At 53.5% G+C, this 24,415-nt stretch overlaps 2 protein-coding genes across 3 annotated transcripts in view; one reads left to right on the top strand and one right to left on the bottom strand.

Annotated features, from left to right (window-relative positions):
* Positions 1 to 6,579: 6,579 nt before the first annotated feature.
* On the bottom strand, positions 6,580 to 11,050 carry RPL19 (ribosomal protein L19). 2 transcript variants are annotated; one of them, XM_017879019.1, is made up of 6 exons: positions 10,973 to 11,050; positions 10,007 to 10,113; positions 8,895 to 9,017; positions 8,195 to 8,315; positions 7,119 to 7,229; positions 6,580 to 6,782 (listed from the first exon to the last, which is right to left on the bottom strand). In XM_017879019.1, exons 1-6 carry the CDS (start codon positions 10,975 to 10,977, stop codon positions 6,659 to 6,661), a joined length of 591 nt encoding a protein of 196 aa, XP_017734508.1. In that variant the 5' UTR covers positions 10,978 to 11,050; the 3' UTR covers positions 6,580 to 6,658. The 2 variants fall into 2 exon arrangements, with proteins under 2 accessions (XP_017734508.1, XP_017734507.1); XM_017879018.1 differs by lacking the exon at positions 10,973 to 11,050 and adding an exon at positions 10,844 to 10,902.
* Positions 11,051 to 14,045: 2,995 nt separating this feature from the next.
* The window catches only part of CACNB1 (calcium voltage-gated channel auxiliary subunit beta 1), a 25,536-nt gene continuing 15,166 nt past the window's right edge, over positions 14,046 to 24,415 (top strand). The window contains 3 exon segments of the mRNA XM_017879017.1: positions 14,046 to 14,333; positions 16,788 to 16,874; positions 20,106 to 20,225. Coding sequence (XP_017734506.1) covers positions 14,250 to 14,333; positions 16,788 to 16,874; positions 20,106 to 20,225 — 291 coding nt within the window. The 5' untranslated portion in view covers positions 14,046 to 14,249.

The raw sequence follows: 24,415 nt of genomic DNA, 5'->3' as shown, positions 1-24,415 counted from the left end.
AAAAAAAAAAAAAAAAAAAAAAAAAAAAAGAAAGAAAGAAAAAAAGAAAAAAAGAAAAGAAAACCCAAGAGCTACCTGGACACACGAAAACCCAACTGAGAACAAAACCCTGGCCCATGCTTGGTCAAAGCTAACCCATTTCACTGTCAGGACCCCTGGTCACACAGGAACCACCCGCCAGGGAAGCCTGTGACTGTCAGTTCCCATCCCAGGCTTTGCCCGGCCGCCCCAGGAGTCCAACCCTCTGGGCTGATCTTTCTCCCGCTTCTCTCCAGGCTCTGCAGGAGACAGGGCAGGTGCTGCAGGAGCCCCTTTGCTGGCTTTATCTGCTCCCTTGTTCTGGACACAGAGCCCTGGGAAAAAGACGGGTGGAAGACAGACAAGGAAGGTGGGATGTTCTGTTTGGCCACCAGGAAATGGGGTGGGTGGGCATACACAGAGAGGACCCCTCTCTTAATACAGGCTGCTTTTCTCGGTGCCAACCTCCCTCCCCCAAGCTCAGATCCTCCTCTTATGCCCTTGATTGTGCCAGCCCATGCCACCCCCATCCTGGGCACAGTTACACCCTCCCATGCAGTAGGAGAGACACAGACCCTTCTACCCAAAGGCCCCTGCCCCACTTCTCCCCCGCAAAGCGGGGTCTCAAGCCACACTGCCCTGTTTGCTGCCATGAGGCCCCCCCAGCAATATCCCAGGGGCGGGCCCAATGCCCACTGTACATGAGGCTGCATGATGGGTCTGGGGCCTTGCTGAGCCCCCAGACACCTAATTAAATGTTTCTTGTCCCAGCCCATCTTCTCTGTGTCTCTCACCGGGACAGAGGAAGGAAAGGGGCAGGGAGGTGGGGAGTGGGGTCTGGGGATACTGAGAGGGACAAGGCTGAGGGTGGAAGGATTCCTCCATCTCTGAAAGGAGGGGTGCTGGGCAGGCGGCAGTATGGCAGGGGTCCCAGGCCTCATCCCCTTCCTCCAGCAGCACGAGGAGGGTGGGGTCTGGGGAGAGCCGAAAGGGGACCTGAGGAAAGTGGGAGGAGGTCTGGGGACGCTGGAGGGAAACGGCTTGGGTCTGCGGTCACTTTCCGCCTCCACCTGCACCTGAGTCGCGCAAGGGCGGACACACTCCTGTGCGCGAGGGCCGTCGAGACCGATCTTGCTCACCCAGAGGTGCCCTCCAAGACCGGGCGTGCCAGGGGTCTGGGAGGGCTCAGTACCCACCCGAAGTCAGCATCGCCTCGGCGGTCCCCCAAGCCGGAGACAGAAACGCTGGCGGCGGGGACAGTCGTGGACCTTGGGGCCACGGGATGAGTCAGTCGCGCCTGTCATCAGAGCCCAGCACGGAGGGGCCGCACCCCTCCCGCCGCGCCCGCCGCCCACCGCTCTGGCAGAGCTGCCTCCTTCCCCTCCGCCTGCCCAGCCGCGTCATCGCCACGGCGAGCACGTCCCGTGCTATTTATAGACAGAGGGGAGCGGGGCGCGAAGGAGAGGCGGGCTGCGGGGGTGCTGGGGCACTGCTGGCGCTGCCGGTATGCAGAGTGGGGCTGTCTTTCCTGATGAGCGCCCCCTCCTCCACCGGTTCTGGTTTACAGCCCCCGCCCCCTGAGCAAGGTAGGCCAGGTGGGCCCAGACCTTGGGTCCCCTCCTTGAGCTTTCTTTGGGCCCCTTGACCCAGGGAAGGCCCTGGAGGTTGGGGTTCGAAAGAGCCAGGAAAGGAGAGTGGCCCTCCCTCCTAGGATCCCCAGCCCTGGGAGTGGAAGAAGGGGTCATAAGCCCAGTGTGAACGCTTAAAGAGAGGGAACTCGTAGATAGGCACCTACTGTGCCCAGGGAACCGTGCCAGGAACTGGATGTTACTTAATCCTCTCCAGGATCCCGGGAGGCGAGTGGGGGTGTCCTCCTCTCACAGGGAAGAACTGAGGTACAGCCAGGTTAGGTGGCTTATCCAAGGTCACACAGATTATCCAGCTCAATCCTGCCCTCTTTATACATGGGGAAACTGAGACCTGGAGTGGGCTAATGACTTGTCCAGGATCACCCAGCAAATTAGTGATCAAGCCAGTCTTGGAAACCGTGGCTTTTTCTTCTGAGTTCAGCTCTTTCCCGCCCCTGCCCTGGCTTCCTCAATGCCTTAAACCAACAAAATGGAGACAGAGACACCCTGAGACGCTGGGCCAGAGGCTCCAGGGATCAAGAGCCTGAGAGCCTTGCAGCCATGCTTTCTGCACACCCAGCTGTGTGTCTGCCACCAGCCGGCAGCTGGCCTGGACGCCTACCCCACTCCAGCCTATTTGCCGCACTGCTGAGCACAGCAGCTTTTTCGGGTGGCTGAACCCCCTGCAGCATGCTCACAGCCTAGGGCCTGGGAACAGCTGGTGCCCCATTGTAGCCTTTGCCCTCCTCTGTGCCCACTCTGGGGGTGGACGGACCAGCAACACCACTGGCCCGGGGCAAAGGATGCCTAGGAAGCTACTGGTGATGCCATCCCACCATTTGGCTCTGTTGTTTCTGACCCACATGTGCCCTTCATGCCCCCCCACCCACAGGCTGAGCTTCACCTGGCTTGTACTGACTGTGTGGGATGAAAGTTCCCTGGACTTCGGGGAGATGCAGAAAGAGGAGGGAGTCTGGAGAGATGGATGCTGGAGGTAGGGAGAAGAGAGAATCAGCCCCTCCGTGCAACCCCACCCATTTTACCAGCACTGCTTCCTTTGGCCCCTTCAACCTTCTTCATCCCCATTCTTACCCCCTGCCCACCCAATGCCTAGGCAGATGGGGGCACCTGCTGAGGAGTGCAAGGAAGGCAGCCTCTGCCTTCCTGTGCTTTGCAGGAAGCCAGCCTAGGTTAGCCCTGCCGTAGCCTCAGAGGCAGCACTGGAAGGAGGCCAGGCCCCTCTGTATTCTCTTCTTCAGCTCACAGCCCTGCAGTAGCAGCTGTGCTCAGTGCCTCTGCTGCACCCCAATCTGAATCACACCCTCCCACGTCGGGAGACTGCAGCCTGGGAATCAGAGTCAGGCGCCAGTGTTCGTGCAGCACTGAGGTTCTGCACAGCCCACTTGTGTCTGCCACCAGCCAGTAGCCAGCCTAGTCCCCCCACCCCCCCAGCCTGTTTGCCGCACTGCTGAGCACAGCAGAAGAGTCACTGGCTCCTCTGGGGCTCTGTTTCCTCCTCTAGAAAATCAAGCGTTGGGTTTGCTCAAGAATTCTTTACGTGGTGAGGGTGTGGGTCACCAGCTCCTTGAAAGAGTGTGGAATATTATGATAGGGACACTTGTATGCTCTTGAAAGAAAAAACATATATATATATATATATATATTTCTTTTTCTGAGATAAGAGTCTCACTCTGTTGCCCAGGCTGGAGTGCAGTGGCTCAATCTCGGCTCACTGCAACCTTTGCCTCTTGGGTTTAAGTGATTCTCCTGCCTCAGCCTCCCGAGTAGCTGGAATTACAAGTGCACCACGTCCGGCTAATTTTTGTATTTTTAGTAGAGCCAGGGTTTCACCATGTTGGCCAGGCTGGTCTCAAACTCTTTTTTTTTTTTTTTTTTTTGAGATGGAGTCTCATTCTGTCACCAGGCTGGCGTGCAGTGGCGCAATCTCGGCTCACTGCAACCTTTGCCTCCTGGGTTCAAGCGATTCTCCTGCCTCAGCCTCCCGAGTAGCTGGGATTACAGGCGCCCGCCACCACACCCAGCTAATTTTTGTATTTTAGTAGAGACGGGGTTTCACCATATTGGTCAGGATGGTCTCGATCTCTTGACCTCGTGATCCGCCCACCTTGGCCTCCCAAAGTGCTGGGATTACAGGCATGAGCCACTGTACCCGGCCACTGGTCTCGAACTCTTGACCTCAAATTATACACCTGCCTCTGCCTCCCAAAGTGCTGGGATTACGAGCCTGAGCCACCACACCCAGCCTACAAAGCATTGTTGATATTTTTGTTTGAGAGACAGGGTCGTCTTATGTTGCTCAGGCTGGGCTGCAGTGTCTATTCACAGGCACTGTCATAGCTCACTGCAGCCGCAAACTCCTGGGCTCAAGTAGCCATTCCCTGTCAGCCTCCAGAATAACCGGGACTACAGGCTCACACCAACGTGCCTGGCACGACACATCTTTTTTCTTTTTCCATAAATAAGGAAACAAGAGGACACATCTTTTAATCAGATTTTCCCAAGGCTAAGCAGTTACTTTAGGGGTTCTTTCTGCTTGGGACTCCTGTGGGAGTGGATCCCTCCTAGGCACTGGCCTGGGAAGGGGTTGGAGGCCCACGATGGAAAGAGGCCAACTTCAGGCCTGGGGTGAGGTGAAGAAGTGGGGGAAACCCAAGGCCTTCCAAGAGGTAGGTTCCTACAACTTCATAACCCATCTCTTTCTCCCACCCCCCAAAACAAACAAAAATAGAACCAGAAAAACAACTCCAGTGAGGCAGCAGCTGACACCTGCATCGACCTGTGAGCGAGTAGCACCATCTCCTGGTCCAGGGTGGAAACCAGCTTCTGCACTGCAGGCTCTGGAATACCGGGAGGGTCCTATATTGGGTTACCTCATTCTCCTTTCTGCCATTTTTTTTTTTTTTTTTTTTTTTTTTTTGGTTGGGGGTTCGGGGACAGGGTCTGGCTCTGTCACCAAGGCTGGAGTGCAGTGGTATAATTTTAGCTCACTGCAGCTTCCACCTGTTGAGTTCAGGTGATCCTCCCACCTCAGCCTCCCGAGTAGCTGGGACTACAGGGGCACATCACCATGCCGGGCTAAATTTTGTATTTTTTGTAGAGATGGGTTTTCGCCATGTTGCCCAGGCTAGTCTCAAACTCCTGGGCTCAAGCAGTTCTCCCATTTGGCCTCCAAAAATGCTGGGATTACAGGCGTAAGCCACCACACCCAGCTTCTCCTTACTGTCATCTCTCTACTGCATGGAGGGGTTGGGGGTGCGTGGTCTCCAACAATACCCCTCCTCCTCTGGGCCAGGCCTGGGAAGTAGGTGTCCCACACACCAAGCTGGGAGCTTGGCCAAGACACTTCCCTTTCTAGGCCTGGGCTTCCCCACTTCAAAGGGCAAGAGCTAATGGGTAAAACACGCCAGCCGCTCCAGTGACAAGGGTGATCCACAAGTCAGTGTCTGCTCATCCCAGGCTCTGATGCATATGATGGGGGGTCCTCAGGACATTTTTTCTTTTTTTTTTGAGATGGAGTTTTGCTCTTATTGCCCAGGCTGGAGTGCAAGGGTACGCTCAACTCACTGCAACCTCTGCCTCCCAGTTCAAGTGATTCTCCTGCCTCAGCCTCCCAAGTAGCTGGGATTACAGGTATGTGCCACGTCTGGCTAATTTTGTATTTTTAGTAAAGATGGGTTTTCTCCACGTTGGTTAGGCTGGTCTTGAACTCCCGACCTCAGATGATCTGCCCACCTCAGCCTACCAAAGTGCTGGGATTACAGGCCTGAGCCACTGTGCCCGGCCTCCTTGGGACATTTTTTAAGTGAGCACTTCCCTGCCTTCTGCTACCCACGTGCCCATCCTGCACAGAAAGGGATGAGGATGCCAGAAGCAGAGCTAGGAGGGGTCTGCTGGCCCTGACACCATAGCCAACCTGCCATTCACACTCAGGTCTTGCCCTTTCTCATCAGCCCATTACATCCCTGAAAGAGGTAGGGGGTTGGGCACACTGGCTCACACCTGTAATCCCAGCACTTTGGGAGGCGGGTGATCACCTGAGGTCAGGAGTTCAAGACCAGCCTGACCAACATGGCGAAATCCCATCTCTACTAAGAAATACAAATGTTAGCCAGGCATGGTGGCCGGTGCCTGTTATCCTGACTACTCAGGAGGCTGGGGCAGGAAGAATTGCTTGAACCCAGGAGCCGGGGATTGCTGACTGCACTCCAGCCTGGGCGACAGGGCAACTCTGTCTCAAGAGTTTCAACTGTATCTCAATAAAGCTGTTTAGTGACAGCTTAGGTAGTCACCAGTAGTCCAAGCTCAGGTCCCATTTGCAACCCCAACTTGTCAGCTGAGAAGCATAAACACATTAAGTACTTCCTTTGGCTTCTGTAAAGACTGATTCCTTAACTGACATCACAACTGACTACTGGTCCCAACCAACATTCTGAGACCAATTCTTAGGTGTCACTCATGCTCTCAAGCACAGTATTTGGGAGGCTTGGATAGAAGCCATTCCTTCTCTCCCATCCCACTAAAGGTAAAAGACTCAGTGAGCAGGCCAGGTGCCATGGCTTACACCTGCAATCCCAGCACTTTGGGAGGCTGAGGCAGATGGATCACTTGAGGTCAGGAGTTCAAGATCAACCTGGCCAACAGTGAAACCCAGTCTCTACTAAAAATGCAAAAATTAGCCAGGCGTGGTGGCACATGCCTGTAATCCCAGCTACTCGGGAGGCTGAGGCAGGAGAATCGCTTGAACCTGGGAGGTGGAGTTTGCAGTGAGCCAAGGCCGCACCATCGGACCCAAGCCTGGGCCCCCGAGACTCATCTCAAAATAAAAAAAAACAAAAAACAAAAAACAACAAAACAACACAACAAACCAACCCTCACTGAGCAGCCGTAAACCTTGCAAGCAGCAGAGAGGAAAGCAGATAAGGGCTTGTTTTATTTTAATGGCTGATCTATGTAATCACAGAGGCCAGTATGTACAGACAAAGGGGGAGCTTTTATTTCTTGGTCTCTTCCTCCTTGGACAAAGTCTTGATGATCTCCTCCTTCTTGGCCTGGAGGCGCTCTTCACGGCGCTTGCGTGCTTCCTTGGTCTTAGACCTGCGGGCCTCAGCCTGGTCACTGGCCAGGGAAGAGAAAAGATGGGTCAGTTTGGGAAGAGATGAGATGCTGGGGAAATAGAAACACATCCCTAGACCTCTCCCTTTGAGCCTAGTCAGCTTCAAGAATGAGTTGGGGGGACCACCAAGGGCTCCTGCTTCAACTAACCTCTACAGTCCCTGTGAGACAGGAGTGGGTGTGTACAGGACAGAGGAGTGGGTGCCTCTAAGGGAACAGCTATATTCCTATGACAGACTGCATGCAAGTCAAGACTTAAGCATTGGCACATTTTAAGTATCTAAGAACAACTCTCAAAGGTCAAAGAACTTTCCCCTAAGATTCTAAAAAGAAACTTACGCCAGGAGCTTCTTGCGGGCCTTGTCTGCCTTCAGCTTGTGGATGTGTTCCATGAGAATACGCTTGTTTTTGAACACATTCCCCTTCACCTTCAGGTACAGGCTGTGATACCTGCAGGGTACACGGAGTGAAGAGATCCTGGTCGGTAATGGAGCTGTTCCTCCACCCAAGGTCACTAAGCTTGTAGATTCCTTCCTTTTCTCCTATTGCTGCATGAATTACTTCCTAAACCATTACTTTTTTTGTGTGCAGTTCCTAGACAGAACTTGCCTGGCAAATAAACTGTTGGGCTATCCTGATGGCATATGGGGAAAAAAAGAAAGACCAGAATAGAAGAACTTTCTTAGAAACGCTCCCTACCCATGGCTGGATGTAGTAGCTCAGGCCTGTAATCTGAGCACTTTCAGAGGCTGAGGTGTGGGTGTGTCACTTGAGGCCAGGAGTTTGAGACCAGTCTGGCCAATGGTGAAACTCCATCTCTACTAAAAATACAAAAATTAGCCAGGTATGGTGGTGCATGCTTGTAATTCCAGGTACTCGAGAGGGTGAGGCAGGCGAAGTGCTTGAACCTGGAAAGCAGAGGTTGCAGTGAGCCAAGATCATGCCACTGCATTCCATCCTGAGTGACAGAGCAAGACTCTGTCTCCAAAAAAAGCTCCCTACCCAAGGCCAGTAAGACAGATCTCTGTGGGCTGGGAGCGGTGGCTCACGCCTGTAATCCCAGCCCTTTGGGAGGCCGAGGCGGACGGATCACAAGGTCAGGAGATCGAGACCATCCTGGCTAACACAGTGAAACCCCGTCTCTACTAAAAATGAAAAAAAAATTAGCCAGGTATGGTGGCACATGCCTGTAGTCCCAGCTACTCAGGAGGCTGAGGCAGGAGAATAACTTGAACCCAGGAGGTGGAGGCTACAGTGAGCTGAGATCACGCCACTGCACTCCAGCCTGGGTGACAGAGCAAGACTCCATCTCAAACAAAAAACAAAACAAAACAAAACAAAAACAAAACCACTCTGGAAAATGAACTAGCCATCAAAGCAGCAAATGGGTACTGGGCCCAAGAGGGTGTGCTTACATGTGGCGATCAATCTTCTTAGACTCACGGTATCTTCTGAGCAGCCGGCGCAGAATCCTCATTCTCCTCATCCACGTGACCTTCTCTGGCATTCGGGCATTGGCTGTACCCTTCCGCTTACCTGTGGAGAAGATGAGTTAGGAACGGGCCATTACCCAGGTCCACTGTGTATAGTACACCAAGTTTCAAGTCAGGGTCTTAACTCATCTAATCCTCACAACCTCATTTTAAGTAGCATTACTTTCATCTTCCAGATGATGATTCCCAACTACGTAAGTTCTTTCGTTTACTCAATTTTAAAGGAAGCACAAATATGGCAATGATTCCCCATTTACTTCATACGGAATGTGGGCTTAACAGGCAGTGCACCAAGGTAGCATAGCACATTGTAAGGAGCTTCCTTCAATCATTCTGACACTAGAAAGCAATTTTAGAGTTAAGATGGACCACATTCTCAAGGACCCAGCAGAATCTTTGGCATAGTGTAGGTAGGGACTTAGTAAATGTGACCTCCTACCAGTTGATACTCTCAATTCCAACACCAGCACCAACTTTCTGATTTGCACACAGGCAGAAAACACATCAAATATCAAGGAGTAAGAAATGGGCACGAGATGAGACACAGTGCTTAGAACCTGAATATATTTCAGCATAGATGCCAGCACCTATCATTTCTTAAGAAGACGACGACCACACTTACCTATGCCCATGTGCCTGCCCTTGCGGCGGGCCAAGGTATTTTTTCGGCATCGCGCCCGGGAATGGACTGTCACAGGCTTGCGGATGATCAGCCCATCTTTGATCAGCTTTCGGATCTGCTGACCTGGGAAAGCATAATGCACCTGGTCAGTCAACTGGGGCCCAAGCACATCCCAGAATCCAAATAGGCCAGGCCACAGACACTGCTCACATTCTTGGCCCCATGCTCTCAAAAAGGATGGAAACACTGGAACTTGTTTATTTCTTGCCTTCGAAAATCCAAAAAACCTCTATCTTTTCTTTTTCCTTCACAAACAGAAGTTGTGAGAGATACTCTTTGTCTGAGACAGTCTCCCTATGTTGCCCAGGTCGGTCTTGAATTCCTGGGCTCACAATCCTTCTGCCTTAGCTTCCCAAGTAGCTGGGATTACAGATGCCTGCCACCATGGCTAGCCATTTCTACCTTTTAAATATATTACAGCACACTCAAAATAACAAGCCTGATACAATGACTCCTCCAGTTTATAGATACTCTGAATGTACCTTCCTAGGTTTGTAAAGAGTCAACACAGGCTAGGTATGCTGCCTTATGTTTGTAATCCCAGTACTCTGGGAGGCTAAGGTAGGCAGATCACCTGAGGTCAGGAGTTTGAGATCAGCCTGACCAATATGATGAAACCCCCTCTCTACTAAAGATACAAAAATTAGCTGGGTGTGGTGGCATGTGCCTCAGTCCCAGCTTGGGACTGAGGCAGGAGAATCGCTTGAACCTGGGAGGCAGAGGTTGCAGTGAGCTGAGATCCTACCACTGCACTCCAGTACGGGTGACAAATTGAGACTGTCTCATAAAAAATAAAATAAAAAATAAAGAGTAAATTAGCTGGGCGTGGTAGTGCACACCTCTAATCCCAGCTACTCAGGAGGCTGAGGCGGGAGAATCACTTGAGCCTGCGAGCAGGGGTTGCAACGATAAGATGGCACCACTACACTCCAGCCTGGGCAACAGAACCAGACTGTCGCCAAAATAAAAAAGTCAACACAACTGTGTTATCGTTCATATGACGCAGGACAAAAGAAGGAAGTAGGGTGAAGAGACAGATCCCAGGTACTCACGGGAGTTGGCATTGGCGATTTCATTGGTCTCATTGGGGTCTAACCAGACCTTCTTCTTGCCACAGCGGAGGACACTAGAGGCGAGCCTCTTCTGAAGCCTGAGCATACTAGACACACAGAAAACATGATAAGACTCTGAAAGCCACTCCTGGGCAAGAATGAACGTCCCCATCAAGACCTGCCTTCTGCGACCCACACGACAGCCGCGAAATAAGACTCTTCCCTAAATCATCTTTAAGGCTCTGGGCTGTGCAGCTGGTCCCCTTGGGTTTAGACTTCAAAGCCCACTCTATGCCTTCACCTCTTGGAGCCTCACGTTCGCGTTTCTTCTCTGGAAAGTCAAGTCAAGGACTTACTGGAATGAATAGGGGGCTTATGCCATTTCTGGTACTCAGCGTTTGAAAAATATTCGGGGCGAATAGACCTGATTTCTAGTCTAGCAATGCAGGCAAGTTAATGTTTTCTGGGCTCATTTTCCCGTTTTATCACAGTAACAAGCCTCGTTCGGCCATTTGTAGAGATTTCCTTTACGAATGGCCAAAGGAGTGGAAGGCGTCAAGAGTTAGGGATCACCTCTCTCGGCAGTCGGAGGCCTGGGGCCTACACTAGACTTGCCCTACATCACGCGAAAGCACAGATCTGCTCCGCTCCGGGCGTGCCAAGCAAGAAAGGGTCCAAGGCTCGGTCCCGTTCGCTACGTTTGCTTTGCTCGCGTGGGTCGACCGGACACATGTGCGGCGCACCGCCAGCCGAGGCAGCCTTTTCCGGGTCTCAGCTGCTGCGACGCTCCCCGCCCCCCCCACCCCGGAGGCCCGGGACGAGAGTGCTCCGGCCTACCCCAAACCCCGGGACTGGCCGCTTGAGGGCGGCTTCCATTTCATCTTCCCCAACCCCGGCTGCGGTCCCAAGCCCAACAGTCCCCCGCCGAAAACCGTCAGCGCCTGCGGGAGACCAGCGAGCCCTCACCTCATGGCTGCGGCCGCAGCAACGAAAGGAAAGAGCTCGTTCGGGACCGGCTCCTCCCATTATCTGAGGAGGGGAGAGCCCAAACTCCTCTCCAATTTCGTCCGTATTCCCGTCCGGTTCTTTCATCTTCCGCCACACCAAACTCACTCATAGCCTCCGTATAGGCCTGAAATGATAAAAGTCTAATATCGGAAATCGGTTTTAAACTTAAAAACACAGAAAATGTACCCCTTCCGTAGGGAAAGTGGTATAGTCCCACTTCCTACTAGACATGCGCAGCAAGAGTACGCGATCACGTGGTTATTTTAACCGGAAATCAGCTGGATTGCGCAGGCGGAGTGGGAGAGGTTTTGCTAGAGTGGCTTGGTGTTTGCGGGCGTTCGGGTGGTTGTAGGTGGATGTTTTATTAGCTGAGAAAAAAAGTCGTTTGAAGAAGCGAGAGAGAATCACAACAGGTATCAGACAAAGGCGACCTCTTATTCACTCTCTTAGTAGATTGAAACCCCCTAGAGTGCAGAATAGATCACTAAAAGATGTTAGTGTTTTTACGCCGCTGCGGGTCTTTAATTTCTTGGTGCCTCAATTTCCTCCTCTGTAAAGTGGACCTAATCCCAATGTTTCTATCATCAGTTGTGGAAATTACGTGAGATAACGTTTGCAATTAGCAAAGGAAGGCATTAAGACAGCAAGCTCGGCCGGGCGCGGTGGCTCAAGCCTGTAATCCCAGCACTTTGGGAGGCCGAGACCATCCCGGCTAACACGGTGAAACCCCGTCTCCACTAAAAAATACAAAAAACTAGCCGGGCGAGGTGGCGGGCGCCTGTAGTCCCAGCTACTCGGGAGGCTGAGGCAGGAGAATGGCGTAAACCCGGGAGGCGGAGCTTGCAGTGAGCTGAGATCTGGCCACTGCACTCCAGCCTGGGCCACAGAGCGAGACTCCGTCTCAAAAAAAAAAAAAAAAAAAAAAAAAGACAGTAAGCTCTTGGAGGGCAAGAACTAGTCTCATAGTCTTGTTTGGCTCACAATACTGCACTGGCTGAATGAATGAATGATTGCAGAAAGTAAAAATAAAACAAACCAAAAAAAAAATTGGGCCGGGCTCGATGGCTCACGCCTGTAATCCCAGCACTTTGGGAGGCCAAGGCGGGTGGACACTTTAGGTCAGGAGTCGAGACCAGCCCTGGCCAACATGGCGAAACCCTGGTCTCCACTAAAAATACAAAAATAGCCCGGGCGTAGTCGGTGGCGTGCTTGTCGCCAGCTAATGGGGAGGCTGGAGGCAGGAGAATCGCTTGAACCCAGGAGGCGGAGGTTGCAGTGAGCCGAGATTGTGCGACTGTCACTCCAGCCTGGAACAGAGTGAGACTCGTCTCCAAAAAAAAAAAAAAAAAAAAAAAAAAAAAAAAAAAATGGCAGGACCAACTCAATCAATTCTTTTCTTCTCATCTGGAACACCCAATGCAAAAATCCAAGGAGAGCATTCTGGGGTTTAAGAAGTCTACATTTGAATTGAGGCTCCAACTCATCATTGGTTCCCGCTGATCACCCTATCCGTTTCATCTCAACTTTACTGGCTGAGAAAGTAGAAGAAAGAGAAAGGGAAGCAACGTTTATGCTACTTCCTCACAACGATGCAATTAGCGTTGCCCTCATTTTACAGCTGAGGTAACAGATTGAGAACGCAGGTATTTCTGATTGCAAAGCCCATGCTTTTGCGGTTATGCCAGAATTTCTCGTCTCCAAGGGGCAGGTGGAAGCCATGCTCAGGATTGGAGCTCTCCTGGAACGTTTCTAATGGGCTTTATCTTCACTCACTGCTCCTCCTTCCCCAAGGTGTTGTGATCAGAGGAATGACAGACTGGCCATTCACTTGTTATCAGAGGTGAGGAGGAGGAGTCCCATAGTCTCCTCTCCTGCAGAAAACAGCAAGCTGGTGGCCTTATTTTAAGGTCACTTGACCTGGAGAGGGTCTTCTCCACCTCTCCTTTCTGTGGAGCAGGAGCAGGGGTGGAGTAGGGAGGGAATGGGTCCTCCTGTCATGGCTGACCCCTTCATTGAAACTTACAGCTTCTCCAAACACCCTAGCAATTCATTTAATTCCCTCATCCTCCCAGTAATCTCAGGTGACACAGACTCCACAGTACCAGCAACCACATTTTATAGGAGAGGAGAAAACTGGTGCTTAGAGAGGTGATTTGTCCAGGGCTATACAACCAGAAACAGCCTGAGCCAAATTGGCACCAAGGTCTATTGCCCAGAATCTCCTATTCCTCCTCTCTCCACCTGTCATGATGGGTGGAGTCCAGACCTTGGATGTTTGTCCCTAAATCAGGGGTAAAGGTGGAGCAATTCTAGGTCAAAGGTCATGAGATCTGATTTTACCAGCCTCTTCTTTCTCGGCTCCATATTGCTTCCTCTTTTCTCATCCAACAGCAGGGACTTCGCCCAGCCCCATTCATGGCCTTTTGGAAGAGCGGGTCAGGGGTGGGGGGGTGTATCCTAGTGACCGATTAGGGCAGAACTCCTGGACCCCTGGGATTTCTTTTGCTGTCGCTGTTGGAGACCCTCCCCATCTCAGCCTCAGCCTCCCACCGGCAGCCCCAGAGCCATGTTGGAGGGGGAGAGGCTTTTCTGTTTGGTTTGAGGCAGCCTGGGCCCCGCACTGGGTAGAAAGGAGTTAAAGCCAGGTCCCAGGATCACCGGGACCGGGAAGTTCCGGTGGCCCAAACAGGAGTGGGTTGGGGGGACCCGCAGGAAGATAGGTTTGAGACAAAAGGGGGGCGGTGCTAGCCATGCCAATCCGCGCTTCATCCCCATCAGCGCTCGGCATCCAGTGGTAGACCGCCCCCCCACCCCTCCCCCAAGTATCCACGCCTAGTTTCTCCCTTCCCGCCCCAGCGGGCCGCCTGCACCCCACGGCCAGTCAGAGGCCCACCTGCGGCCCTCTAGAGCAGAGAGGCGCTTGCCTCCCAGCTTGTCGCACGCCCATTGTGTGGGCCGAGCCGGAGGAGGGGCTGGGAGGGGCGGGGCCGGGGTGGGCGGAGGGAGGGAGCGAGGGAGGGGCGCGGGGAGATGCTGAGCCTGCTGGGGAGGCGGCGGCGGCAGTGGAGAGAGCGGGAGGAGCGAGGGAAGGCAGGAAGGAGGCAGCCTAAGGCCGAGCTGGGTGGCTGGACCGGGTGCTGGCTGCGCCGCGCTGCTCTCGGCTCCCACGGCCTCTCCCATGCGCTGAGGGCGCCCGGCTGGGTCGGGCCGGCGGCGGGAGGGGAGGCTCCTCTCCATGGTCCAGAAGACCGGCATGTCCCGGGGCCCTTACCCACCCTCCCAGGAGATCCCCATGGAGGTCTTCGACCCCAGCCCGCAGGTGAGGCGTGGTGGCCCGGCCCGAGAGGAGGGGGCCGCTTCCACGGACAGTGTTGAGGTCGGCTCGAGAGGCGCGGGAGAGGAAGGGGTTATATGCCGGGCGCGAAGGGGAGAGGGATGTCTGCGCGTCCCCGATCCTTGCAGGTTGTGATTGATGGGCTCTGGGCCTGGGGCTGGGTGGCGATGCTGCGGAGAGGGGAGGGGGCGGGTGGGCTGCCTGTCACCCTCGCCTCCTTGTCTCCCCCGCGTCAAGGTTCCTGCCGCTTGGGCAGCAGCTTCAGTGGGCTGAGCGTAGGGGTGCTGGTGCTGGTGGGATCTGGGCCTTGAGAAGCGGAGGTTGAAGGAGGCTAGAAAGCGAGCCAGGCAAGGGGGGCGACGCAGAGCACGCTCGGGGGCGCCAGGCGGGTGTGGGTGGGGCGGGGGTGGCACGAGGAGATGGCCGAGGCGATGGTCAGAGGGCGGTGCCAAATGCAAACAGGCCTTCAAAGCCGCAGACACTGGTTCTTGAGGGTGGAGAAAGGGGCAACTCCGGGCGAGGTCCCCTCCCAGCCACCTGGGCTCCATCTCCATGTTGGACCTGCTCCCCTCCCCCCACACCCACGTTGACTTACCCCACCCCACCCCGCCCCGAAAACGCCTCCAAAGTTTGGAAAGTTGGATGGATGCCAACTCACTGCCCGGGAAGGGGAAGAGCTGTTTTACCTGGGGGAGGGGTCTACTTCTCCATCCCCACCCGCACACTTTTCTTACGCCCCTGGTAACCCCTAGGAAGTGGCAGTCTTGGGCGCGGTGGGTTCCCATGGGGTGACCAGCAGGCTCTGGGATGGTCGCGCCAGGGGATTTCTTTGGGACTGTCCTTCTCCAAGGATAGCATTAACTCTTCTGTTACTGTGGCCACCAGCTGTAACCACCATGATAATGTGACTGATAGGTATGTAGAGGGGTCAAGTCAGACCTAAAAATACCTTCCTCCACCCCAGGCCCCTTTGAGCCTGGGAGGCAGCTGACTGGGGCCTTCCTTTCAGCTGTCCCCTGTCCCTCTGAGTGCCACTCCCTTTGCCCAGCCTGGCAGTGCAGGGGGAGGGTGGTGTCCGGGATTCACTGGGGAATCCTCTTAGGTTTGTAGGGAGCATCAGAACTAGAGTTGGGGTATATGTCTGGTTTCAGAGAAGGGTGGGGAGAGGAGGATCTTGGAAAGGTTCCTAGATGCCCTCCTCTCCCATTTTCCATCCTTTTTCTTGTACCCTGATCCCAGCAGCCAAAGCCCCCAGTCTGGTCATGGCCCCTCCAGGTTCTTTGGCCAAAGAAGGTCTAGGATGGAGACCGAGAGCAGGGACTTGGAAGTCTGAGCCCTCACTCACTCTCCCCATTCTGGACTGGGCTGAGGCCAAGTGTGTGTGCGCCTACGAGATGGGGAGGGCCAGAAGGAGCTCTTCTTACAGGAGGCCTGGAAATACCTGACGCCCTTAACCTGAACGTGTTGCTTCCTGAATGGTCATGCTGAGCCAGGAGCTGAGTCTGTGAGACTGAGCCAGTCTACCCGCTAGGGATCTGTGGGGCTGTGTCCTAGGCTCATGTGGGGCGGGGCCAAGGGACATTTAGATTGATGTAGCCTGATGGGTACTATGCACATGGGGCGTTGGCAGTGGCAGCTGGGGGCCACAGGGCAGAAGCTTCATCCCTCTTGCCTCCTTGGGGAGGGTTGTAGCTACTGTGATTGTGAGAGGGGGAGCTGAGAAAAAGTCCTGTCTGGGCAAGGGATGAGAGTGGGGAGCAAAATCTGCCCCTATGGTGCCAGGGATCGAGCTGCATGTTTACTCTCCAAATACAGTTCCATGCCCCTACTCCCTCCCCAGAAATCTGGCTCTGAGTCTCCAAGAGAGCTGTCATCCCCTTCCTACTCTGTGAATAGCAAAAGAAGAGTTGGGCACAGGGGAGAAGCCAGGCTGGGCCCTGGGTTGGCAGTTCCTCCTCTCTGGGGGCCACCAACACAAACAGCCCTGCTCTGCTCCTGCGGAGGGGGAGTGGGGGGGACTTTCCCGCTCTCTCCCCCCACACACCCAGCACTGCCGGCTGCCTCTCCCTTCCTCGGAGGCCTCTGCAGCCTGCCCAGCATCTTAATTAGCTCTGCTGCCTAATGAGCCTCCAGCTTCTCCGTGCCTCCCCCATTCCCAGCCTCTCTAGCTTGGTTTGGGGGTTTCCATGTGGGCCTCTAGGGCTCTCTTGCATTGGTCCCCACTCCTGGCTGTGCTCTGGGTCCTCTCTATGAGGATGGGAGACCCTCCCTCCCCTTGGGCCGTACCACCTCAGGAGGAAGGTGCAGGGGGTTGGGGGTAGGGCTCTTCGGATCTGGGAATGCTGTTCCCAAGCTTGGCTGTAGTTCTGGGGCTGGCAAGATGAGGGTTGGGAAAGGGCCCTTCTGATTCTACTCTTGTTCCTTTCCTGGCCTCTCCAGGGCAAATACAGCAAGAGGAAAGGGCGATTCAAACGGTCGGATGGGAGCACGTCCTCAGATACCACATCCAACAGCTTTGTCCGCCAGGTAATGGGGAGGCTGGGCAGAGAGGAGGGAGGTGGCCTGTTGGTAGAGACCAGCATTGGTGAGCCAGGTCTGCGGTATTCTCCAGGCACCCTTCCCTGTGCCATTTGTCACCTTCCTGGAGCCACCCCATCACCCTGACACCCCATGACCTCTCCTGGATGTGCTGTCAGCTGCACCCACTCACTCAGCCCCCGCCCCTGCCCGGCCCCTCCCCCAGCACCAGGCACCCTCCCCTGCTGCCTGCTGGCCTGCGTCATCTCATTCAGGGACAGCCTGGCCTGCCTCCCTCTAGCTTGCTTCGGGCTGTCACCCACTCCCCCTGCCGGCTGTCTGCTTCCATGTCCTCCCCCAGAATCTGTGACAGGGTGGGGTGGAGGCAGGTCCTAGGAAAAGCAGAGCGAGGATGTTTGGGTCCCTGTAGTCCTGGTGAGGTCCTGGTCAGGGAAACACGCTCCTCACCTCAAGACATGACTATCTAAGAAACACAGAGAAAGGGTGATGGTGACGGGGATGGGGGTGGTTGAGGCATGAGGCTGTTGATTTTATAATAGAGAAGACAGTAGCCCAGCACCACTGCCTGAAAGGGTGTAACTGAGAATAGCTTTCTGGGGTCTCCTGTGCTCGGTCAGTAAGCGGCTGCTCTCATCTGTGTGTCAATCCTGGGCCGTCTTAGGCTCAGGGTGAGGCACCGAGAGAGGCATGTGGTTGCTATGACTACTTAGCAATTCACCAAAGCCTGGTACCCAAAAAAGGCGAGAGGGGCTTGGAATTAGACAAGGAAAAGGTGTGCATTGAAGAGGAAATGGGCAGGGCATTTGAGGGCAGAAGACAGCACAGAGGAGGGGTCCTCTGGAGATGAGCCCCTCCCTTCCACCTTGGGCCGGGAGCGAGAGTGATGCCAGGCAGATCCACCACTAATTAGAGTGAGGCCCTTCTTTCTGATTCTTCTGTCTCTACAGCACTTGGCACATGTGAGCCTCAGTCTGACTTCGGAGCTTCGGGAAGGGGAGGCTTCATTCTAGTCTTTTCTAAGTATAGGAACAGACAGGAAGTCCTTTCTTCAATCACTCCCTCATCCCTCCTGTTGCAGGACTTGGCCAGGGCTAGGAAGAATGACACTGTGCTTTTATTGCCCCTCTTGGCAGAAAAGGACCTTGGCTCCTTCAGTGTTTGCCAACCCAGGGAGTCAGACCCCAGCCTCCAATTCTTCCTCCTTTTAGCTCCCCAGCTCTGATCCCCGGTAGGTGGTGGGGAGTGGTGGGGGAGCAGTCCTTGCCACATCTCTGAGCTAAATATACCCTAGCAGTTTGCACATGTAGCAACTCTGCTTGTAACCTGAGCCCCCGAGGGAACGGGCAGTTTGGGCCACCCCCTAGGCCAGCAGGGCCAGGCACTGAGGGCGCCGGGATGGAGGCGCCCAGCCGGACCCTGATGGTGGTGAGCTGGGGATGGAGTGGGGTGGCGGTGGGTAGAACAGCCTCTCAGGAAAGCTGGCGGAGGGCAGCCTTTCCTCCAGCCTGTCTCCATGCCTCCTCACTGTTTCCTGTCTTCTGCCATTTCTGATGTGTGCGTGTGTATGCGCATGCGTGTGTCTGCATATGTATATGTGTGCATGTGCCTATGTGCGCGTCCGCGTGCACCTGTGTGTCTGCATATGTGTGTGTGTGTCTGCCTGCACATGTGCGTCTGCATATGTGTGTGTCTGTGTGTGTGCATGTAACTGTGTGTGTGTTGGGTTGGTGAGTGTGCGCATGCGTGTGCCTGCGTGTGTGTTGGAGTTGGTGAGTGTGTGTGTGCATGCGCGTGCCCGCATGTGTGTTGGAGTCGATGAGTGCCTCTCTGCTAGTCTGTCTCCCTGTTTCCCTGGTTCTTTGACTCTGTGTGCTCCCATCAGGGTGGAGAGTGGGAGCTACGCTGGTTTTCTCTCCCTCCTTCATGCCTCTCACCCCACCCCAACCCTTCCCCTGTGGGTCTCCCATTTTCATGATTTGGCTGGGAAAGAGATGGGCAGCTGCACCAGCTAATGACCTGGGGCCCCTGGGGAGAGGCGGGACTTAGTCTTCTGTCTTTCCCAGGTCCCCTCCATGCCAAACTCATGGACATTCCTGGCCAAGTGACCCTTTTATACTCTCAGGAAAGAACCCCTTTATCTCTGCAGTCCTCTTCTTTTGCCACATAACCTCCTATGCCTTGTCCAACACCACCCCCACATAGTCACACGAATCCACACTTCCTTACTCCTGCCCTCACATGTCCCCCACCCTCAGGGTCATAGATGTCTGGGAGCCCCCCGCCAATACACTCGCATGTGGCTCTACGCATGCGGTCATATGTAGCCAACTATAGAGCACACCCTCCTCCACACACTTGTACTTGCACATCCACGCACACACGTGAATAAGCACATGCATTCCCACTACCAGGTCTGTATGGGCGGCATGTGTCTTACACATATGTGTGCATCCCTAAAGGAGTCCCTTGTGCTCTGGGTTGGTCACCGTGGTCAAAGCCAGCTGCCTGGCACCCAGCAGCCTTCATCTCAGGGAAAGCCCTGTCCCATATCCTGCTCTTAACTTGCCTCTTCGGTCTGCACCAACCTGGAAATCTTGGGTTCTCTTGTGTCCTAGGAGAGCCTGAGGATTGGGGCTCTAAGTAGTGAAGTTTGATTATGGCAGTACCAGCTAAAGGAGCAGGGGAGGTAGGAGTCTATCTCCCTCTACCCTTGAACAGAAGCTGGCAAAATCTGTGGTGGCCCCATCCTGTGGAACAGGCCATCCGCAGCTGATAGTGCAGGGAGCTCAGGCCGAAGCTGGTGGCTGCAGTCCCTGGAATGGATGCCACTGGACCTCGGCTGAGTCTATCTCAGCGGGTGCTGGGGGCAGGGGAGGGAAGGAGCAGTGGGAGTAGAGACTCGTCCCTGGCATTCCTCCCTTGCCTTGTGCCCCTATCAGGTTCCCACCCCTCCCTGGGCCCCAAGCAGCTGTCCTTGGGCCTGCCTTCATCTCCTGCTTGCTGCTGTCACCCTCACTAGGGCCACACTTTCCCCAGGGGCCTGAGAAATCTCAGCTCCTTGTCCCTTCCACCTAATACCACCTTCTCTTAGCCCTTGTGGCGTCATGCTGGGCTGGCTGGGGTTTGAGGCATCCATGATGAGTGGCACCTCCATGCCTTCCCAGGCCCAGGAGCTGGGAGAGGCAGCAATGGCCCTGATCTGGCTCTCTGTATTTTCAGGGCTCAGCGGAGTCCTACACCAGCCGTCCATCGGACTCTGATGTATCTCTGGAGGAGGACCGGGAAGCCTTAAGGAAGGAAGCAGAGCGCCAGGCATTAGCGCAGCTCGAGAAGGCCAAGGTGAGAAAGATGTGGGAAGGGGCTGTGCTGGCATGATTTCCCTTGGCCATAGAGAGAGCCCGGGCAGACCCAGGGCCAAGTCTTCACCCAGCCACTTCCTAGTACCCCTGAACCTTGCGCCTCTGTCCTTCACCTGCACAATGTGGGCTATAATACCTGCCTGCTTATACAGTATAATAAGTATAATAAGTGCCTGTTATTATACTGTTTCCACACACAATAAAGGCTTGAGAAGTGCTAAAAATTTCTTTTTTTTTTTTTGAGACGCAGTCTTGCTCTGTCACCCAGGCTGGAATGCAGTGGCGTGATCTCAGCTCACTGCAACCTCCGCCTCCCGAGTTCAAGTGATTCTCCTGTCTCAGCCTCCCGAATAGCTGGGATTACAGCATGCACCACCATGCCCGGCTAATTCTTGTATTTTCAGTAGAAACGCGGTTTTATCATGTTGGCCAGGCTAGTCTCAAACTCCTGACCTCAAGTGATCTGCCTGCCTCAGCCTCCCAAAGTGCTGGGATTACAGGCGTGAGCTACTGCGCTGGGACAGTGCTAAAATCTCCACGTCTTCCTGGAATCAAACTTCCTCTGGGCTGGAATCCTGGTCCTGACTCTTTTTTTTTTTCCTTTTTGTGAGACGGAGTTTCGCTTTTGTTGCCCAGGCTAGAGTGCAATGGCACGATCTCGACACACTGCAACCTCCCTTTCCCGGGTTCAAGCAATTCTCCTGCCTCAGCCTCCCGAGTAGCTGGGATTACAGGCATGCGCCACCACGCCTGGCTAATTTTGTATTTTTAGTAGAGACGGGATTACTCCATGTTGGTCAGGCTGGTCTTGAACTCCCGATCTCAGGTGATCAGCCAGCCTCAGTCTTCCAAAGTGCTGCGATTATAGGCTCTGGTCCTGACTCTTAATAGCTGTGTGATCTTAGGAAATTCACATTAAAAGGAAGATAATAATACCACTTAACTTCAGAGGATTTTTTATTTTTGTGATGGATATAAATGAGAGAATATGTGTGAAGCATGTAACATGGTACCTGGAACACTAAATGGTCATTACTGTCATTATTGTTTTTTTTTTTTAATTTAATTTTAGCCGGGCGCAGTGGCTCAAGCCTGTAATCCCAGCACTTCGGGAGGCCGAGACGGGCAGATCACTTAAGGTCAGGAGATCGAGACCAGCCTGGGCAACCCGGTGAAACCCCGTCTCTACTAAAAAATACCAAAAAAGAAACTAGCTGGGTGAGGTGGCGGGCACCTATAGTCCCAGCTACTCGGGAGGCTGAGGCAGGAGAACGGCGTGAACCCGAAAGGCGGAGCTTGCAGTGAGCTGAGATCCGGCCACTGCACTCCAGTTTGGGCGACAGAGCGAGACTCCATCTCAAAAAAAAAAAAAAAAAATTTAATTTTAGACCAGGTTCAGTGGCTCATGCCTGTAATCCCAGCACTTTGGGAGACTGGGTTGGGCAGATCACTTGAGGTCAGGAGTTCGAGACCAGCTTGGGCAACATGGTGAAACCCCGTCTCTACTAAAAATACAAAACTTAGCTGGGTGTGGTGGCGTACACTCTAATCCCAGTTACTCAGGAGGCTGAGGCACCAGAATCGCTTGAACTCAGAAGGCGGAGACTGGAGTGAGCCGAGATTGCACCACTGCACTCCAGCCTGGGCAACAGAGCGAGACTCTGTCTCAAAAAACATAATAATAAATAAATTTAAATATTAATTATTTTTTATGAGACAGGATCTCGCTCTGTCGCTCAGGCTGAGTGTAGTGGCGTGATCATGGATCACTGGAGGCTTGACCTCCCAGGCTCAAGCGATCCTCCCATCTCAGCCTCCCGAGTAGCTGGAACTATAGAGGCATACCACCACACCTGGCTGATTTTTTATTTTTTGTAGAGATGGGATCTTGCTATGTTGCCCAGGCTAGTCTTGAACTCCTGGGTGCAAGTGATCCTCCTGCCTCGGCCTCCCAAAGTGCTAGGATTACAGGCATGAGCCACTGTGCCCAGTCCCTTTTATTTATTTATTTTTGAGATAGAGTCTCTCACTGCCGCCCAGGCTGGGGTGCAGCGGTGCGATCTCAGCTCACTGCAGCCTCCGTCTCCCAGGTTCAATTGATTCTCCTTGACTCAGCCTCCCAAATAGCTGGGATTATAGGTGCCTGCCACCATGCCCGGCTAATTTTTTTTCTATTTTTAGTAGAGACGGGGTTTCACCATGTTGGCCAGGCTGGTCTCAAACTCCTGACCTCATGATCCACCCGCCTTGGCCTCCCAAAGTGCTAGGATTACAGGCGTAAGCCACCGTTCCCAGCTGCCCCTTTTATTTTTAAAAAACAGGCAGGGTTGGCTGGGTGCGGTGGCTCACATCTGTAATCCTAGCACTTTGGGAGGCTGAGGTAGGCGATCGCCTGAGGTCGGGCATTTGAGACCAGCCTGACCAACATGGAGAAACCCCGTCTCTACTAAAAATACAAAAATTAGCCGGGCATGGTGGTACATGCCTGTAATCCCAGCTACTTGGGAGGCTGAGGCAGGAGAATCGCTTGAACCAAGGAGGCAGAGGTTGTGGTGAGCCGAGATTGCGCCATTGCACTCCACCCTGGGCAACAAGAGCAAAACTCCGTTTCAAAATAAACAAACAAAAAACAGACAGGATGTCACTATATTGCTCAGGCTGGTCTCAGACTCCTGGCCTCAAGCCAGTATTGTTATTACAGGTGTGAGCCACTGTGCCTGGCTGCTATTATTATTGTTATTATTATTATTAATTTTTTATTTTATTTTATTTTTTTTGAGACAGAGTCTTGCTCCATTGCCCAGGCTGGAGTGCAATGGTGTGATCTCTGCTCACTGCAACCTCCGCCCCCCCGGATTCAAGTGATTCTCCTGCCTCAGCCTCCTGAGTAGCTGGGATTACAGGTGTGTGCCACCACGCCCGGCTAAGTTTTGTATTTTTAGGAGAGACTGGGTTTCACCATGTTGGTCAGGCCGATCTTGAACTCCTGACTTCATGATCCACCTGCCTCAGCCTTTCAGTGTTGGGATTACATGTGTGAGCCACTGCACCCGGCCTGTTACTATTAGTTTATTTATTTATTTTGTTTTGTTTTTGAGATGGAGTTTTGCTCTTGTTGCCAGGGCTGGAGTGCAATAGCACCATTTCAGCTCACTGCAACCTCCACCCCCCAGGTTCAAGCGTTTCTGCTGCTTCAGCCTTCCAAATAGCCAATATTACATGCATGTGCCACCACGCCATGCTAATTTTGTATTTTTAGTAGAGATGGAGTTTCACCATGTTAGTCATGGCTGGTCTCGAACTTTTGACCTCAAGTGATCCACCTGCCTTGCCCTCCCAAAGTGCTGGGATTACAGGAGTGAGCCACCGTGCCCGGCCTGCTATTATTATTATTTTTTCTGGGTTTCGCTGTGGGCCTTCCCACCCCCAACCCTTTTCATTCCTCAGTGCCTCGCCTCTACCCTGAGAGGGCTGAATTCCACATTTTGCTTTCTTGCTTTTTATAGTAAAAGTTAATATCCAGGCCGGGCGCGGTGGCTCAAGCCTGTAATCCCAGCACTTTGGGAGGCCGAGACGGGTGGATCACGAGGTCAGGAGATCGAGACCATCCCGGCTAACACGGTGAAACCCCGTCTCCACTAAAAAATACAAAGAACTATCTGGGCGAGGTGGCGGGCGCCTGTAGTCCCAGCTACTCGGGAGGCTGAGGCAGGAGAATGGCGTAAACCCGGGAGGCGGAGCTTGCAGTGAGCTGAGATCCGGCCACTGCACTCCAGCCCCGGCGACAGAGCGAGACTCCGTCTCAAAAAAAAAAAAAAAAAAGTAATATCCATGGAAAAAACCACACAAACCAATTCAGAATTTTTTTTTTTTTTTTGACGGAGTCTCACTCTGTCATCCAGTCTGAAGTGTAGTGGCATGATCTTGGCCCACTGCAACCTCTGCTGCCCGAGTTCAAGTAATTCTCCTGCCTCAGCCTCCCAAGTAGCTGGGATTACAGGCATCTGCCACTGCACCCAGCTAATTTTTGTATTTTTAGTAGCAACGGGGTTTTACCATGTTGGCCAGGCTGCCCTTGAACTCCTGACCTCATGATCCACCTGCCTCTGCCTCTCAGAATGCTAGGATTACAGGCGTGAGCCACTGTGCCCAGCCTTTTTTTTTTTTTTT

The sequence above is a fragment of the Rhinopithecus bieti genome, unplaced genomic scaffold (assembly GCF_001698545.2).
Source record: "Rhinopithecus bieti isolate Rb0 unplaced genomic scaffold, ASM169854v2 scaffold_10685, whole genome shotgun sequence".
Lineage (NCBI taxonomy): Eukaryota > Metazoa > Chordata > Mammalia > Primates > Cercopithecidae > Rhinopithecus > Rhinopithecus bieti.
The sequence above is the reverse complement of the archived record's forward strand: the minus strand, read 5'-3'. Positions and strand labels throughout refer to the sequence as shown.

Coding starts and splice junctions, on each gene's coding strand:
- RPL19 (XM_017879018.1), bottom strand. CDS start 10,887: ATGAAATGGAAGCCGCCCTCAAGCGGCCAGTCCCGGGGTTTGGG. Junction 7,230..8,194: donor AAGAAGATTGATCGCCACAT/GTAAGCACACCC, acceptor TGTACCCTGCAG/GTATCACAGCCTGTACCTGA. Junction 6,783..7,118: donor GCCCGCAAGAAGCTCCTGGC/GTAAGTTTCTTT, acceptor TTCCCTGGCCAG/TGACCAGGCTGAGGCCCGCA.